This window comes from Cyanistes caeruleus, chromosome 15, assembly GCF_971803275.1.
Source record: "Cyanistes caeruleus chromosome 15, bCyaCae1.hap1.1, whole genome shotgun sequence".
Lineage (NCBI taxonomy): Eukaryota > Metazoa > Chordata > Aves > Passeriformes > Paridae > Cyanistes > Cyanistes caeruleus.
Genome location: NC_141715.1, coordinates 1,565,001 through 1,583,674, shown reverse-complemented (window position 1 = coordinate 1,583,674; position 18,674 = coordinate 1,565,001). Strand labels below are relative to the sequence as shown.

Below are 18,674 nucleotides of genomic sequence, written 5' to 3'. Positions count from 1 at the left end.
TCTAGGTGACACACTGAGAGTGCAGCAATTCTGCACAGATGTTTGTGCAGAACACTCTTGATTGCAGTATAATTGTCCTGAGATATGGACAGGGCTTATGTCTTTTTGACATCTTTATGGCTTAAGTATTCTGATTACCTAAGAACTCTGATTCATTGCATCTTCCTTTTGTATTACGCCCTCTCCCTTCCAACCACTCAATTTTTACTTGGCATTTGTCTCATCCTTGATGGAAGCCTTTAAAAGCAGCTCATTTTAGCTCCTCTTTTTTTGGTTTTGCCAAGCACTGAATGATGTGAGTGAATTAAATTAAATGCACTTCAAGCATTAGGATGGGCCTCTTTCTGTTACTTAGTCTTATGGGTTTTCTAATAAGTCAGACCTGCCACATGTAGACCTGAGTGTGACATTAATGAGGGCTTTGTTAATGAACAGCAGGTCAGGCTGGGGAGGAAGGTTTGTCCCAGTGCTGATAGAACTCACAGGTGAGAACCAGACAGTTCCATCTTCTGCATCTCCAAACTTGATGTAACAATGTGCAAATTCAGGCCTGGATCTCAGTGCGCTGAGAGCTGTAGAGGGAGGGAAGGACAAGGAGAGAAAATAACTCATTTTTAACCACTTTCAGCATAACCCGGCCACCCTTCCATGGAGCTGTGCCAGCAGGACCAGGGCACTGGGCAGGGAGGTGCCAGGAGGACAGGACTGAAGGCAGGAGGCTCCTGACACAAGGCAGGGGGCCAGGTGGCACAAAGCAGCTGAGAGCTGGGGAAAATCACAGGCTGCCTTTATCTGCTGAGTGAAAATGCTGAGCTGGGAGCCTGGGAAACACTGGGAAGAGCCAGGGAGAGCCACTGCCTGTGGGGTTTGTGGACAGAGGGCTGATAACACCATCACAGGAGCCCGCAGAGCAATGTGCCAGGGGGCACCAGGGCATGGCAGGGCTGCCCAGGAGTACCTGCTCAGTGGAACAAAGCAATTTCCAGTGTTATTTTGCAGTCTGTGGAGATTTGATGTTCCAAAGACGATGTGGTGATCTGGAGAAGCAGCAGGCTGAATGGGATGGGCAGATGGCACACGCTGGCATTTGTGTGTCAGCAAACCCCAGCTCCTTGGCAGGAGATTCTGGAGCGTGAGGAGCCCCAGAGGCACATTTCTCCAAGGCCAAAGGTTCCCTCAGCACAGAAATATATTAACCATAAAGCTTAATATACCTCGAGAAGAGGAAAGCAGTTGGAAGTGAAATGATTTAATTATCTTAAATAATTGCTTGGATTTTTTCCACCCATTTTTTTTAGAAAATCAGTCTAAAAGCAAGATGAAAAAAAGCCTGCATTTTTTTTAGGTCCAAAAAAATAATAATGTTTTTTTTCTTTTAATATCACATTCCAAGAAGATACTATTTCCCTGTTTCTTCCACAAAGACATGATGTGTTGGATGATCCAAGTTTTTACCACAGCCTGTGCTTCTAGAACAAGAATGAAAATGCTGGAACATCCATTGATTTGCTTTGTGATTTCTTATTAGGATTCTGCAGAGTGCTTACACAAAAGGCTTTGAATGCTTTTGTCATAGATGCTGCTCCTCCCAAGGATTTGTTCTGGTTGTCTTGGAGTCACCATATACTTCAAACTCAATTAAAACTCCCTTGGAAGTCCCTAAAGGGATTGGGAAGCCAGTCACTGATGTTTTTGACAATGGACAGTCAGGGGAGAGGGAGGGAGCTCTTCTATTTCCATTGCAATTGTCTTTTCTGGTTACCATGACATCTAATAAACCCTGGTGGAGAAGGGAAATGTTTCCTATGGAAATATCCAGTATTTCTACCGTAAGATTTACAGCATTTGCTTAACACTGAAAGACAAGAGCATGAATTCTGCAGGCTTGAAGTTGGCTTCGTTTGCTCTGCCTGGGTATTGATGGGGTTTTTTGAAGGCTCAAGGTTCCACCTGGAATGCAAATATTGGGCAATGTTTGACTTCAGGAGAAACATCTGCTTTTCTGTGCAAGTGGGAAGGGAAGGCAGACAGGGCTGGGCTTGGCCCTTCCGACCTTGAACCTCCAGCCCAGAAATAAGAGCAAAGCGTTTAAGAGAAACCTGGGATTTTTAATACCCCCATTGCCAAGGATCCTTCACCCTTCCCATCTTTTTAATAAACCCCAGTGGTACCCCAGAGCAAGGGGGCCAGAGTGTGTGGCGCCTCCCCACCCGCACGAAGTTTAACCTCACTTCGCCTCACGTTATCAATTCATACTTTCAATTTAAAAGGGTTAAGTGCAAACTAAAGGATCAGGAGCAGTCTCTCCCGGGCCTCCCTTAACCCGGGATCGCTTCGGAAGTGAGCGGGCCGGGGAGGAGTGGAAGAGGCGAGGCCCTGCCCGGCCCTCCCTGCCCGGAGCGGGGCGGTGCTGCCGGGCCCCGCGGCCGGGCGGGCCCTCCGTCTGTCTGTCTGTCTGTCTGTCTGTCTGTCCCTCCGTGTGTCTGTCTGTCCCTCCATCTGTCCCTCCGTCTGTCTGTAAGTCCGTGTGTCCGTCGGTGCCAGCCGTCCCCGGGTCCCCGGGTCGCCGCGGGCGGTGAGTGCTGAGGGAAGGGGGCCTTGGGCAGGGGGACAGCGGGGGCCGGCTCGGAGCCTCCCGGGACGAGCGGGAGGAGAGGAAAATGCGCATGGAAATCCAGCAGGAAGCTGGGGAGGAAGGCAGCGGGAGCCCGAGGGTGAAAGTGAATTAAAAGCTCAATTGTTGCTCTCGCTTCCCTTTCGCTCTGCCGGGAGCCGAAATGTTGGGTTTGGCTTCCAAAGCGCTCAGCAAAACCCCGCAGTTCCAGGAGTTACACAGCGTGCGGGGTTCTTCTTGCAGGATTTCATTAATTTCATCAATTAACACACAACAACCAGCGCAGTTGCATTATCCGGTGGTTTTCCATGGGCAGCTGCTGCCTGAGGAAATTCCTTTGGGCAGCTTTTCCTCAGCCCATCCTCACTGCCCGAGGCAGCTCCTCAGTGTTCCCTTCCCAGAAGATCCCATGTTCAGGGATTTCACATTTCACAAAAACCCCACATTTCACAAAAACGAGCTTTTATTGTCTGGCTTTGCAGGTTTTCCTGCATGAGTGGATATCTGCTGGTTACGGTGCCAAAAGTGCGGCGGCTCTATTTCCACATGTGTTTCTTAAACGTGGTTTTCATTATTTGTGTTATTTGCAGTCCTTTGTGGAAGGAAATGTTTGTGGCTTGCATGTTTCGCTGGAGGATATGAATGATTATGTCAAATTTCAAGATGCAGGCAGTGTTATTCCAGTCTTTATCTGGGTGTTATCATGGTAATATTGAATTTCCTTGTTGCTCCACAACAGTAAAGACATTATTTGAAAAAGACCGTTGTCCAACAAGAGAAAGGTCAAAGATTTAGTTGTCAAAATGCTGTGATATGCTTTCCTGTTGTATTCTTACTGGTTCAGTTTGTGTGGAACTTGGATTTCTGATTCACCTGCTTCTCCTGTATAATTCTCCAGAAATTGTTCATGTCTTTTTAGATTATGGATTTATGCATTAGATTATGCATTGTAAACTCTCCTGTCCAGCAAGGTAGGGGGCTGATCACATACATAAGGAAAACTGAGATGGCTGTTGTAAAAAGGATACTTTTGTATTAGTTTCTACTCTGAAATGCTCACATCTGAAGTTTCACCTTGTAGTAGTTATTTCAGCAGGTGAGTTTCACAATCCATTTTTCTCTTACTCTCAAGGTGACTCTGGTCTGCCACAGACAAATGAAGTCCAAGGCAGCCCTGGGCTGCAGGTAGTGCTCCCCCAAAAACAGAAGCCAGGCAGATGCTGCCACATCATGGGATCAGAAAAAAGGCTCCAGATGGGCTCCAGAAATAGTCTGGAGGTCTGATGCCTTTTAGAGACTGCAGGACCTCCCTGTATCTTTATTTTATGTCAGTCAGTTGATAACAGATACTGGAAATTTCCTCAGTTCTGTCTTGGAGTTTTTTTTACCTTAAGCAAAGTTTGTGGCAAGGAGACACCCCCTGAAAGGCCAAAAGGAGAGAAAAAAGTGAATTCTAGGTTGTGTGTAAATAGCTGCTTTCAGAATAAAAACCACAGCAGCTCCTTATTCAAGTCAAATGTACAGAATGTCCTTCAGTGTCCAAAGCATGAACCAAAGGGGTTTCCTCAGGGTTGGGTTTTTTAATGTTTAAGAACAAAATCCAGTTTTATTAGACAAGACTGGGCTAACGGTTACAAAATTAATACAGGGCAGCATTTGAGGCAGAAAAGGGTGAAATGAGTGTTGGAAATTGTGTCATTTCCTGCTATCCTGACATGGCAAGGGGCATGGACTGTGTGGTGAAAGGTCCTTTTCATGCCATGGAGAGAAAGCTGTCATGCAAGTCAGCACAAAGACCCAGTATGTGCTCAGAGTTCTGAAGCCAAAAAGGTTTTTTCATTAGAACATTTTCCTACTGTCTGGACAGTGCTGAAACACAGGCACCCCCTCCCATGCAGATGTTTTACAGAAGCCCCAAACTGAGCTGTCTGAGGTTTGTCTTGGCACATCTCAGAAAATTCCCAGATTTGAGTGAGATGCCTGCAAGTCCTGGAGGAGGAGCAGAAGGAATCAGAAGGATTCTCCCTACTGAAATCTTTACTTAAATCTCAGAAAACAAACTCATTGCTACACATAAAAAGCAGTCTGGATTGATTTTTTTTTTTTTTCCTTCAGCTTTTACAGTGTTGATTTGCTGAGCTTTGGGTGGGTGAGAAGCCTTTTGATCTGTGACTCTGTGCTGGTAAAACAAATAAAATTTCTTGAGCAAATACAGCTCAAAAATGTGCTTTTGCAAAGTGGAGCTGACACAGGCTTTTGTAATACTCCCTCGATTCTCACTGTGTATTTAGGGAGGTTGTGAGGGCTGTAAATCACCCCTGAGCCCACTTTGCAGAGCTGTACAGGGGGCTGAGATTGTGAACCTGCAGGGTAGGGCTGGGGGTCTCCTCCAAGTGTGATCACTGTGAGCACATCCCTTCTCACAGTGCAGTTTCTTCATTTAAAGATCCTGATCCTTCACGTGGCTCTGGAGGTGGCACTTGATGCTCTGGGCTGGGGACAAGGTGAGAACTGAGCACAGCTTGGACTCGATGGGCTGGGAGGGCTTTTCAAACCTCAGTGCTCCTGGGGTATTACAGCAGGGGAGATACAGCCCCTATCACACAGAAAATCCACTCCTGTGCTGCCATCAGGCTGTCCATGGTTTGGGGTCTGTGTTTGAAAGGCTCCTCTCTGTCCATGGTTTGGGGTCTGTGTTTGAAAGGCTCCTCTCTGTCCATGGTTTGGAGCTCACCCACCAAAGAGACGCTCCCTGTCTGGGTCTGTGGTGAACGGAAACACCTTTGGGAGTCCCAGCATGGAGCAGGAGATAAAACACAAACTCCTCCCTGGTATCTTCTGTAAGCATCTGTGTTGGTTTTAGATATGTCTGCAGCTCCAGGGACATGGTGTGAGGTGGGACAGTTGGATTAGCTGGGTGGAATTACTTTCTAGTTGGTTCTAGAAGTCTCTGAAGAAGCCATTCTAAATATTAAGTCCTGTAGCTGGTTCTACTTTTTTGGGCTCCTTCTGCTCAGGCTGTCCTAAGGCATAGGCACCACACAAAGTCACTTTTCTCTCCCATATTTTTTTGGGAAACTCACACTGCAGGGATGGGAGCAGTGAGTGTTTTAATTAGGAAATATTTCTGTACCAATGGGGCTGTCCAGCCCCAGCACAGCTCCCCAGGGAAGTGCTGGAATCCCCATCCCTGGAGGGATTTAAAAGACTTGTAAATGTGGCACTTGAGGACATGGGTTAGTGGAGGCCTTGGTGGCATCCTTAGCACTGCCAGTTCCAGTAGCAATTTATTAATTGGTACAATTGATTCAGGACAGTTGGACAATTAATTGGGCAATTAATTCAGCAGTGAGCATTCCATGGACAGCAGCCTGGCTGATGTTTGCACTGCACGGAGCAGACGTGAGCAGCACATCAAATCCGTGCTGTCACTGGCACTCTGGGACTGCAGAGCCTGGCAGTGACACTCCTCAGGGTTCTCTTGCTGGGTCTCACCCCACACCAGGGAGTTTCTGGCTGAATGGCCTCTCTGTACTGCTGGGACCAGGTATTGGGGCTTAAGGAGCTTTCTGGGGAATTCTGGATGTCTTCTGAATGTGGGAGAGCTGTGTGAGTGCTGGCAGTCACGCTCAAGTTTCATTAAGGTTTGTCTCATCAAGACTTTGCTCTTTCCCAGTCAGGCAATATGTTAAATTATTGGTATAATTACCCTGTTTTACTGTCTGTGGGCAGCTTGGACTAGAGTACGAGTTCCAGCAGAAGTGTCCCACCTACCTGTCATTGTGCCCATTAATATGTTTTCCATTTGTGTCCATTATTTTGATCAGGTGCAGTTTCCTTGTAAAACCGGCTTTTCAAAAGTATGAAGTGCTTTTTTTTTTTTTTTTTTAAACGTGCCATTGGCTGTAAAAAAGCCACTTCTTAGGTAACAAACCTTTACAGTATTTGGCAGGAGAAATCACTACTTTTAAAAAAACAAAACAAAAAACAACCCACAAGAGATGCAGACCGAGCTGTGCTTTGCTGGAAATTTGCAAGACTTGCAGTTAATTTTCAGCAGCTGATCTGGAGTGGCTGTGGCACGACAATAAACCCTCTGTCTGGCTTTGCAAGGTGGAACAGGCTGCAGGCAGAGATTTTTCTCAAGGAAACATCCCAGAAAGGCAGTGCTGCTGCATTCCTGTCCATTTCCCAGCACTGCCAGCAGCAGGTGTGTTCCACAGGATATCAGCTTCCCTCCTGGGAAAGGTCATTCCCTGCTTCTCAGGGATACAGAGGGGAGGCTCGTTCCCAGTTTGCTTGGAAATGGCTTTCTTTCTGCTGAGCTGAGAGTTTCAGCCCTTGCTCTTCATAAATGCTGTGTTCAAGTCTCACATTGTACATTCATTTTTGGTTTAATGGTCTTTCTTTGTGTTTTTAGTGAGTCCTGGTGGCGGCAGCAATGACAGAGGCAAACAATATACATGCAGTGACAGAAGGGCCAGAAGGAGATGATGCCAAGTGCAGTTTCCATCACAGAATGTTCCTGGAACCCCAAGAGGAGAAGAGGAGCATGAAGGCTCTGCTGGTTAAAAAAGCCAAGAAAACTTGCAGCTGCACCCCAGCCAAAATTAAAGATTGTGTTTTGGGGTTTTTCCCCATCTTACAGTGGCTTCCTAAATACAAAATCAGGGAGTATCTCCTGGGGGATGTCATGTCTGGTGTGATCGTGGGGGTCCTGCTGGTCCCACAGTCCATTGCCTACTCTCTCTTGGCTGGCCTGGAGCCCATTTATGGCCTTTACACCTCCTTTTTCTCCTGCATCATTTACTGCATCTTTGGCACCTCCCGCCACATCTCCGTGAGCATCTTCGGGGTGGTTTGCCTGATGGTGGGACAGGTGGTGGATCGGGAAGTAGAGAGAGCTGGCTACAAGCTGGAGCCAGCTGTGCTCAGTGCCCTGCCAGGCCCAGGAGGGCACGGGATGGGCACCGGGATCGGGAACGGCACCGGGAACGGGACAGCACCGGAGCCGCTCTGTGACAAAAGCTGCTACGCCATGGCCGTGGCTGCCACCCTGACCTTCATCTCTGGAGTTTACCAGGTAAGGGGAGCTGGACACACAGCTGTGGTGTGCATTTGCTGAAATTCTTCTGTGGGGGAGAGTCCCCATCCTGCCTGCATGTATTCTCAATCTGCTCCTGTGGCAGGAAACTCCTCTGGGTGCTCTCCCTGGTTTTTAGCAGCATTTCCTGCCTGCATTGCTTCTCTTTGCTTCTCTTTTGGGGAGTGCTCCCCATTTTTTAACAGCTTTTCTTGCCTCCATTGTTTCTCTTTTGGGGACTGTAAGGACCTGCACCTCCAACTCTCAAGGTCTGCTCACCACCTTCCTTGCTGTGGCCTGATGCTCTGTTTATTTTTATTTTTTTTGCATTAGACCCCATTTCATTGGGCCAAAATGTGGTGCATTAGCTCCTAATTCCAATCTTTAATAATTTAATAATTTTAGTCTTTAATAATCTTTATTATTTATTATTTATTAAATAATAATATTTAATAATTTGCCTTTAATGAAGAAAAATTTGGACAGTAAAAGTATCCCCAGTTTCCTTTTCTTTATAAATGTGCTTTTAAAATTTTGCTGTTTGCCCATTTGAAGCCAAGACAATGCTCTTGCATGGAAAGGAATCCACTGAGAGGACAGAATATCTTCTGTATTTATATATCTCTTATTTTTGTGGAACACACTGCTTGCCTAAATTAAAGCAGGTGTCCTTGTTTTTAGAGTCTTGTACATTAACCAGAATGGGATTATTTTTAGCAGGACTGCAGAGCTGTGGTATTTGTGTTTGTGAGTTTGCATTCATTTGTTCTCATCTGTCCAGGGTGACAACCAATCAAAATGTATGGGAGGGGAACAAAACATGTTTGTGGTACTTTAAAACGCAGGTTTTGGACACAACCTGGAACTTTTTGTACTGCAAGTTCATGTTAAATTATTTCAGAAATATTCTGGGCCTCCCAGGCTACACTAGATTTTGGATTTCATCTTTCATCCCTGTGGGATGGGTGCAGTTTTGGAGTTTTGAATTGCACTTAATATTCTTTGCAAGTGCAAATACAATGAAGTTCCTTTATCTGAAGAAATCAGATTAGTTTATCTTCAGTCCCTCTGAACTTTAGGCATATTCTCTACAGGCCAACACCCTCAAATTTGTTTTTCTCAACAAAAATCACATATTCCTTATATCAGAAACTTGACAATCAAATCATAACAAGCAAATCTTCTCACACCAGCTAATACATCCTAACTAGGCAAGCTAATTATTATTAATGTTTTACACTTAGAACAACATTGAATGAATTATCAAGGCTATAAGGGAGCCTTTTTGGGAGTTGTGAGCTGATTTCAGCCAGTCCAGGTCCCAAACCTGCCTTCTCTTCAGTAGTTCTTTGAGATTCTCATGGAGTTCCCAGTGATCTCTGTTCATATGATCTGCAGCAGAGGAGTTTGCAGCTCACAGACTTTCTGAGTCAGAGGCACCAAACTTTCTGCAGTGCAAAGGACAGTCATTATCCCACAAGCTGTGGTTTTATTGCAGGTTCTGAACTCCACTGTAAGGCAGACAAAGGCCACCAGAAAAGTTTCAGATCCTTGCAAAGTTCACAGAGTTTAGAGAAACTGAAAGGGAAATGGCAAAAAGCAGACATCATTTCAAATGTGGGTTTTGTTTTCTTTTGCTGCGTTTTCTTTTTATCTTTTTCCCCACCAGGGTAATTAGCAGAGGAAACAATAAACATTTGTTCAGGGGATGGAGACCCCCAAAAAGCCTGGTTTGAATACTGGAGACTTTTTTCCCAGCTGACAAAACCTGTGGGATTTGTGTCCTGACACGTTGTGTGTGGTTGATTCCTTCCAGGTGGCCATGGGTTTCTTCCAAGTGGGCTTTGTCTCCGTGTACCTCTCGGATTCGCTGCTGAGTGGATTTGTCACAGGGGCCTCCATCACTGTCCTGACCTCACAAGTCAAGTACCTGCTGGGCCTGGACATTCCTCGGAGCGGGGGCGTCGGCTCCCTCATCACCACCTGGATCAACATCTTCAGAAACATCCACAGGACCAACGTCTGTGACCTCATCACCAGCTTCTTGTGCTTCCTGGTGCTCATCCCAGCCAAAGAGCTTAACGAGCGCTTCAAGTCCAAGCTCAAGGCTCCGATTCCGGTGGAACTCTTTGTGGTTGTGGCAGCCACTCTGGCATCTCACTTTGGGAAGCTGAGAGAGACTTATGGCTCCAGCATTTCCGGGCACATCCCCACGGGGTTTCTGCCGCCGCGCCCTCCAGACTGGAGCCTGCTGCCCAGCGTGGCGTTGGACGCCATCCCCGTCGCCATCATTGGCTTTGCCATCACCGTGTCCCTCTCAGAGATGTTTGCCAAGAAGCACGGATACTCGGTGAGGGCCAACCAGGAGATGTACGCCATTGGCTTCTGCAACATCATTCCCTCCTTCTTCCACTGCTTCACAACCAGCGCGGCTCTCGCCAAGACCCTGGTCAAGGAGTCCACGGGCTGTAGGACCCAAATGTCCGGCATGGTGACCAGTTTGGTGATCCTCCTGGTCCTCCTCGTGATCGCACCTTTGTTTTACTCCCTGCAGAAATGCGTCCTGGCCGTCATAACCATCGTCAACCTCCGCGGAGCTCTGCGCAAGTTCAGGGACCTGCCCAAGATGTGGCACCTGAGCAGGGTGGACACGGTGATCTGGGGGGTCACCATGGCAGCCACGGCGCTCATCAGCACCGAGATCGGGCTCCTGGTGGGGGTTTGCTTCTCCATGCTCTGCGTGATCTTCCGGACCCAGCGGCCAGAGGCACCGCTGCTGGGCTGGGTGGCTGAATCGGAGACCTACGAGTCCCTCTCCGCCTACAAGAACCTGCAAACCAAGCCTGGGGTTGTGGTGTTCCGCTTTGAAGCCCCCCTCTACTACATCAACAAGGAGTGCTTCAAATCCTCCCTCTACAAGCAAACCGGGGTCAACCCCGTGTGGGTGAAGGCAGCCAAGAAGAAAGCAGAGAAAAAAATGCTCAGGGAGAAGGAGGTGGGGGCTGGGGACAACCAGAGCAGCATCCCCGTGGATTTTGGGTCGGATCCCGTGGGGTTTCACACCATAGTGATCGACTGCTGCGCCGTGCAGTTCCTGGACACGGCCGGCATCCGCACGCTCAAGGAGGTCTGCAAGGACTACGGGGACATCGATGTCCACGTGCTGCTGGCCCAGTGCAACCCTTCTGTCAGGAGCTCCCTGCTCCGAGGAGAGCTCTTCAAAGACGGGGAGGACCACCTGCTCTTCCACAGCGTGCACCAGGCCGTGGACTTCGCCCTGGGCACGCAGGGGCACCGTGCTGCGAAGAACTAGCTGGGAAAGAGAGGAGATTGCGACAAAGCCTGGGCAAACTGAGCGTCTGTGTGTCTGTGCAGTGATGTGTGTGTGCTCAGAGAGCAGGGCAGGGTGCTGCCAGCACATTGGCACCCTGCAGTCTCTCTGGGTTTACCTGCCAGGGGTGGGGACTCCATAGGAAATACTGAATGAAGTTCTTAACCCGATTGTGGCCAACCTGCGAATCTTAACTTTGCGTGGGGCTGTTCATCTCATGTCTCCTCTCTGGAGCTTTCTGTGTCTCGGCTCCACTCTTAAGCTGTGATCAAGTCTTCTTTGCAGCCCTGTCCTTGTGGATGGGGTTGGATTTTTGGAGTAGTCTGGACCTCCTGTCCAGCTGAAGAATGAGGCAGCTCATTTCTCATCCCTCATTCTGGCATTGCTTTCCATCACCACACCCTGGTGTTTGCCAAGCAATGCCTGCCAGGGACTGTTTGCTCTGGTCTTTACTGGGCAGTGCTTGATTTTGCAACTTCCCTGAATTTCAGATAGAGAAATCAAATCCAAACATGCAGGAAAAGACCTTAAAGCACCTCTCACCTCCAGTGGTTTTGGCACAGTTCAGCCAGGCCACAAGGGCATGGTTATCTCATTTCTCCACAGGCCTTTACCTGCCTGTGCCTATGGAAATGCTGCCTCTCCAGCTTGATTTTAATCATTTTGTTTTTTCATAGATGACTCTTCAGACTCTTCTGATTCATCCTTATGGTCAGTCAACCGTTTTCCTAATATTTAGGAGCTCTTTGGAATTGTGAACGTTAGATATGGAAAATATCTAGTTCTTTAATTTCAACCAAAGAAAGTCCCTTCTAGGCTGTTTTTTATGCCAGGCCAAGAGAATCACAGGCACCAAAGTGAAAAGGGACAAAGAGATTATCCAACATCTGCCACAACATGTCCATGCCACTGGACCTTATTTTTTCTTACCAGATCAGGGTAAATAGAGCTTTTTATTTTCATTTTAAATTATGTGGAAATAAAGAATGCCTGCTCTTCATGCTAAAATACAAGGGTAGGAAGAGGATCTCTTTCCTCACAGCAGCAGAAGACAATTGTGAAGGCAGAATTGGTATTGAGCTTTTCCTGAATACCAGCTCTACAGCACACATCCCTGGAAGAGGGTGCTGTCCTCCCAGAGGAGTTTACAATCTGAATGTCAGGTGCTTGGCAGCTTTTAAAAGGGAAAGGTGCTGTGTACAGACAACATTCTCATCCTTAATAATTCAAAAATAATGAGTCAGAAGTCAGAAAAGGTGTAAAATCCATTATGAATTGTGAAATGTTTAGTTAATAGAAAGATATTTTGAGTTTAAACTGTTTTGTTGCTGTTGGATTTTTTTTCTGAGTAGTTATTCTTTTCTTTCTGTGAAAGCTCTTCACTCTGGGAGCCTCAAAGAAGGATGAGGCAGCAGGAAGATGAGTCCTTTTTGTGTTTACTGAACTGACTGCATTTTTTAGGAGAACAGAGCAGCACAGAAGTGCTGGGGGAGCTGAGGGGAGCTGTAGCACTGCTTGGAAAGGAGAACCTCACTGATATCCACCCAACCCATGTCCTGGAACTGGCACTGGTGAGGAAAGAAGCCTCGGTGTGCCACGGTTCTGTCTCAGCCTTGAGGCTTCTTTATGAAGGAGATGAATCCCAAATTCTGATGCATTTTTTCTTTGTAACCTCCTGCCTGAACATTTTTATTCTGGCCTGAGGATCCTTTGTGCAGTTTGGGGAGTTGTAATCGCTGATTTGGCATTGCCAGAGAGGATTGGGCTGAGCTGTAGAAAAACAGTGAGCAGGGTTTTATTTTTGGGTTGGATTTCAGTTTTTAACCAAACCTGTTTTATGCAGAGTTGCCTCTCCTGGGTGGGAAGGTTTGTCCTACAGAGATGGCAATGCCATGGCCTGGGGGAGTCCCTTTGCAGCACATTTTGTCCACATGACCAGAAAGAATCTCTGGAACTTTGAGCAAAAGCCTCGATGCAATTTTGAAATGGTTTTGATTTTTAACTCCTGTTTTGCCAGAGGGCAGAGCAGCTCTGGAAGCTCTGGAAGTGCTGATGAGAAAGGACAGCACATTGCAAATGTTTGATTTGTTATTGCAAATGCTCCTGCCTTCCTGCAGCTGCTTGTTCTCACCCCTTTGCCCTGGGCAGGACACAAGGAAGGAGCTGCTGCACTTCAGGGCAGGCAGGAGTGGGACAAAAGTTAAATTAAAACTGCTCTGGGTGATTCTTTCCTTTTTCCCTCTCTCCCATGTTCTTTCCATGCTGCCTGGGTCGAGGTTTTTTCACCTCTGAGCATGCACAGGTTTCCTTAACCAAATTTCAAACCTTTCTTCATTAAAAAATGGTTCTGCAAGTCCATTCCTACCTGTGCCAGGAAGGGAGGAGTAGCAATGTTAACTCCAAAAAGGACCCACTTCCCACAACTAGTGGGACGTGTATTTGTGGCTCCTGGCTATTTATTTACATAAAAGCACAATAAAAAAACGGCCATAAAATGATTTTTCAGGTAATTAAATTAGATTATATCTAAAAGATGTGCTGAAGATTACCTGGAGCACGTTGCATTTGACCTCAGTGCTGTTTGTGCAGCCTCCAAATTCCATTTCCAGCAAAACACAAGAAACTATTAAAATGCAACAGCAAAAGCAGCCAGGCAACCAAAAGAAATACTTTTAATGTTCTTATTTAAAATAACATCCAGGGGTTATAGCATTAATAAGTATTTATTAATGCATGCTGCCCTGGCTAAAAGGGAACTGAAATAAATGTCATTTGCCAGAGTTCAGTGCAATAGGGAGTTCTTGGGAATTAACTGGAGATTAAAGCTTATTATGGCTGGAATTTCTTAGAACAGTGGCTTTCAGCCCTGTTCCTTTTAGGCCTGGAACCTTTTTTTAGCAGTGGCATGAACCTCATTTGAGCCTACTGACAATCAGCACTTTTTGCTTGCATTTGTTTGTGGAGCCTTTAAAGCAATCCAATTTTATCTTTAGGGATTTGGGATCACTGATTGGAGACCATTCCTCTGAAGCATTTGTTTTATAAAGGAATTCCATATTTTTATCTACTTTGCTGCTGTCTGATGGATGCAGCAGCTGAATATCTCCATTTATGCTCTTGTGAAATTCCTGGCCTGGCCTGGGAAGGGCTCTCCTGCCTTCTGCTGCTTTAAATGAACAGTGCCAGGTTTTTTAAGGGGAAATGTGCCATACTCTGCTTCCTGTGCCTTCCCCCATCCCCTGAATTTGTAAACTATGGGAAGAGGTACCCTCAGAACGATTTGGTTTGGGTTATTCATCAATCTGGAGCAGGGATGTTCTCCCCAGGTACAACCTTCAGAACCCCAGGCCGGACTGGAAGCTGGAATAAATCAGCTCAACTCTATTCCCAAATGCCCTAATCATCAATTAGCAGTCTAAATGAAGAATTGAGAGATCATTAGCACGTTCATTAATGACAACAGCAGAGCATTATGGAAATGAGCAGAGTCTCAGCTGTACTGGCAGTGTCTGAGCACTCTCCTGCTGAATTAACTCGTGGTTGAGCGGTGTCACTTCCTCCTGACGTGGCACTAAGAAATGTTTCACTTGTGTTTTGACACGAAAAACATTTTCAGTCCACTTCACAAAGCAGGGACAGGCCCTGCCGTGGGCTTATTTTGGGTTTTATACTGGCAAAGCTGAGATTTTGTGGTGCTGATCTCCTCAGAGCCTCTGGAGCTCCTCCTGCTCCCAAACGCTGCAGGACCACCCTCCACCTTGCTGAGCATCCTGCTGTGTTTTGCCTCAAGACATTGAATATTGACTGTAAACAGAAGGAGCTGTGTGTGCTGCTGTTCCATTTTCATCATCTTTTGATAAAGCCAAAGCTCCTGAACAGTAAAGTGAGTGTAAAACAACCCCAAACCCCCCCAGTCCTCTGGGAGAAGCAGGGCTGGGGGCTCTGCTGGAGCCTCAGCCTGGTTTGGGGCTGGCAGAGCTGTTTGTGCTGCCCAGGAGCCTCAGGTGAACCTGGGGGTGTCTTTATTATGGGATTATTGTGATTTGGTGTCGTGATTTGTCCCCAGTGTCAGGAAAATGAATCCACAAACACCAGGGGTTTATGTCCAAAAAGGAGACAGAGGAGTCCTGTAACTTTATTCCAATAAAGGGAGAGGCCATGGGCCATTCCCCTGGGGTCTCTCAGAGTTTTATCTCCTTTTTATCCCAATTTCCCAGCCATGTCCCTCTCTCTTTCCCCACTGCCTGAGGTACTTGAGAGGCACAGACTCCCCAGAATGCCTGACACCTGAGATTCCCCTCTAATGTAGAACCCTCCCTCTTAATTTTTAATTCTTATGGAATTTATGGTGTTTCCTCCATTGTCTCTTCCATCTTTCAATATCCAATTTCATTTACCAGCAAAACTACAGTTTGTTTGGAAAACCAAATATCTTTTTTTCCGTTCATCAGTCAGTGGAATCCTTCCCATTATTTCTTTTATCTCTCAGTGCTGTTTTTATTTACCAGCAGCTCGTTTTTAAAGACAAATCCCTCATCCCTCTCAGCAGTGAGTGTGGCACGAGCTGCTGTGCTGAGCTGCCTGTGTGGAAATCAGGGATTTCTGGGATTCTGGTGATTTATTTTGGTCTCATTTTCATCTCAGTCCACACCTGGCTGGGACGTGTTCCCTCCTGGGAGAAATCTCAGCCACGCTTTTGTCTCTGCTTATTTCTGCTGCCTTTTGCCAAGAGGTTCAAATCCTCTGCTGGTGGGGCTGAGGAGCAGAGCTGAGAACTGCAGGCAGGAAAACATCCTGGCTTTAAGCCATGCCCAGAGCCTTGAGCTGAGATTGGTGAACTCAGCCTGGACTCAGTCCTAAGCCCAGCTGGGGGTGAAATCTTCAGGCAAAAATCTGTTTCAAGACTTTATCTTCTATTGTGGGCTGGGTTTTTCTTCCCACCTGCTTTGGAAAAGTGATTAAATGCTTGAGGTAATTGACACTTTTAAATTCCTTTTTGGGGTTTTTATGGCTACTCTGATGAAGCTGTGATGCAAATATTCCTGTTCTGCTCTTGTCACGTTGGGGCTTTGTGTTTGTGTCACTGAGTTTGTTCTGCTGAGGGTAGGATGATGTGGTGGGACTCCAATATTGGGGTTTTTCTCCACACTAGAAGGATTTGCACTTCCCTGCTGGCACAGAGGAATCCTGGCTTTAGTGCAGGCTTTGCACTGGGAATGACCTCGTTAAATCCCAACAATTAATGACACTGGGTCATCATCTCTATAAGCCTTTGCAGGATCAGCTGCTCGTTTGAAAACCAGCCTGATCTTTATAATTTCAGTCCAATTCTGAAGTGGAAATAATTCTGAGCTTCACTTTTTCCTTCCAGATCATTGCAGTGCTAAAAGCAAGGCCTCTGGTTGGGTAAAATGGCAAATATTTAATATATATTTAGTTCATAGCATAATTAGTACCTGTCTATTTTATTTTCTAGAAATTCAATAAGCTAAGGCATACTGATATTCTTTGATGGGTAAATTCATCAAATATTTCAGCACTGGATGGAGGACCAAATTTCCATTGAGGGAAAATTACTTCTTAAATATTTGAATCCCAGCTCTGACAGCACTTAGTCCAGCTCCCAAAAGATTTAAAGATTCCACATAGGAAACATTTTGTTGTTGGGGCCAATTTTTTTATATCTGATTTTTTTACTTAAAGAAGTGAATTTTATGTATGTTTGAAATGCAATTGTAACATGATTAAGGTGAGGTAAAATCTCATTTTTTTATGACAAGATGCTATGAGTCATTAGTTTTGTGTTCCTGAGTATCTCTAGTATGTTCTTGGTACGTTCTGGGCTATGATTTTTGAATAATTGAAAATACTGAATAATTGTAGTATTTAGTAAATTAATTAATTTAAATTAAATTAATTTAGTATTGAAAATACTGAATAATTTGTGAATAATCTGCAGAACGAACAAAATGGCAAACTGTGCCTGGAGTTTGTTGGAGAATCAGTTCAACCAAACAGGACCTGAGGACTGGACTGGATCCCATTGGTCAGCAGATCTGATGTGTTTACAAAATAATTTATGTATTATTGGAGTAAAATGTGGGGGAATTGTCTGGTGTGTAGAAAAATCACTTTATTTTTTGCTGTCACTTGTCTGTGCAGTAAAACCAAGGTGTGAAGCACCCCCCAGGTGGGTGGTGGAGCACAGGGTGCTGGGGGAGCTGTGTCACCCTGTGCCAGGGTGGGGACAGAGCTGACAGAGCCAGGAGTTTGTAGGGAAAATTTGATTTTGTCAGAGGTTGTTTCACCTCCTGCCATCAGTTCTGTGTCCATCCTCTGCCTGCTGGTGGCTCTCCTCGCCCTGTCCTGTCTGAGCTGTATCCATTGTTGTTTTTAATTGTCTGTGTGCCTTTTTGTCACTGGAGATTTGTTAGCATGAGAACTTTCTGTCAAATCTGGTGAGATCGTTGGGGTTTCTTCAGCACAATTAAAATACGAGATTTCTGGTGGTTTTTGTTGTCACATAAATGCCTGATCACAGGGTGGGTGAGGTTGGAAGGGACCCCAGAGGGTCACTGGTGCCACCCCCCTGCTCCAGCAGGGCCATCCCAGAGCAGAGGGATGCTCCAGGGAGGAGATCCCATCCCTGCTCCAGGGTGTTCAGGGCCTCCAGGACACTCTGCTGGCTCAGGGACAGCTCCTCGTCCCCCAGAACCCCCAGGTCCTTCTCCCCAGAGCTGTCCCCAGGCTGTGCTGCTCCCTGGGGTTCTTTCACCCTGGCAGAGCTTCAGGCAGTTCTTTTCCAATCTCTCCACCCTGCAGCAGAGCCCTCCTGCTCCTCCAGCTCTGTCAGCAGGGACCTGCTGGGGACACACCAATCATTCATCATTTATTATCAGTTTTAAATTGATAATTAATTGTTACACAGCCCTGGGGAACAGCAGCAGAGCCAGGACTCCAGCCTGGCCCTGTGGCTCTGGGATCAGCCTGTTCTCCATCCTCTGCCCAGGATGCAGAGAAGACACAAACCCACTGCTCTGCCTCAGAGGATGCTGCAGCTGGAAATTTGGGACAGAAAGGCCCAATTTTTTTTGTTTGTTTTTCTTCGGGTTTTTTTTGTGTGTTTGAGTGATGAGTCCCAGCCCCCCATTGCTGTGCTCCAGGCGTTTGTTGTGGCATTAATAACCAAAATCAGCGTGTGGGGACGGTGATGTGCCATGTGCCGGGGAGCAGCACCCTCCTGTGGGCCAGGCCTGAATTCCTGAGCTGCGGGAATGGCCGGGTTTGCTGCTACTCGTACTTTACAATAGGTGTAGTTACAGCACCTGGTACTGCATACCTGGCCTTGCAGAATAACTGTCGTGTGTGTTGGTGTTCCTTCAGATAAATCAAACTGGGCCAGGGGAGGTTTGGGTTGGATTTTGGGAAAGGTTCTTCCCCCAGAGGGTGCTGGCACTGCCCAGGCTCCCCAGGGAATGGTCCCGGCCCCGAGGCTGCCAGAGCTCCAGGAGAGCTTGGACAGCGCTCCAGGGATGCTCATGGTGGGATTTTGGGCCAGGAGCTGGACTTTGATGGTCCTTGTGAGTCCTTTCCCTTTATTCTGTGGTTCCATCCCAGGTTCTGTGGCTTGCTCAGGTCATGGCCAG

The 18,674-nt window shown here is 46.7% G+C and overlaps 1 protein-coding gene across 2 annotated transcripts; it reads left to right on the top strand.

The window, feature by feature from the left end:
- The first annotated feature begins 2,373 nt into the window (after positions 1-2,373).
- Positions 2,374-17,537, top strand: SLC26A2 (solute carrier family 26 member 2). 2 transcript variants are annotated; one of them, XM_023936302.2, is made up of 4 exons: positions 2,374-2,575; positions 7,035-7,697; positions 9,514-10,047; positions 10,252-17,537. In XM_023936302.2, the coding sequence occupies exons 2-4, from the start codon at positions 7,056-7,058 to the stop codon at positions 11,008-11,010; spliced, it is 1,935 nt and encodes a 644-aa protein (XP_023792070.2). In that variant the 5' UTR covers positions 2,374-2,575; positions 7,035-7,055; the 3' UTR covers positions 11,011-17,537. The 2 variants fall into 2 exon arrangements, with proteins under 2 accessions (XP_023792070.2, XP_023792069.2); XM_023936301.2 differs by having other exon boundaries at positions 2,376-2,575; positions 9,514-17,537.
- Positions 17,538-18,674: the final 1,137 nt, after the last annotated feature.

Coding starts and splice junctions, on each gene's coding strand:
- SLC26A2 (XM_023936301.2), top strand. CDS start 7,056: ATGACAGAGGCAAACAATATACATGCAGTGACAGAAGGGCCAGAAGGA. Junction 7,698..9,513: donor TCATCTCTGGAGTTTACCAG/GTAAGGGGAGCT, acceptor GATTCCTTCCAG/GTGGCCATGGGTTTCTTCCA.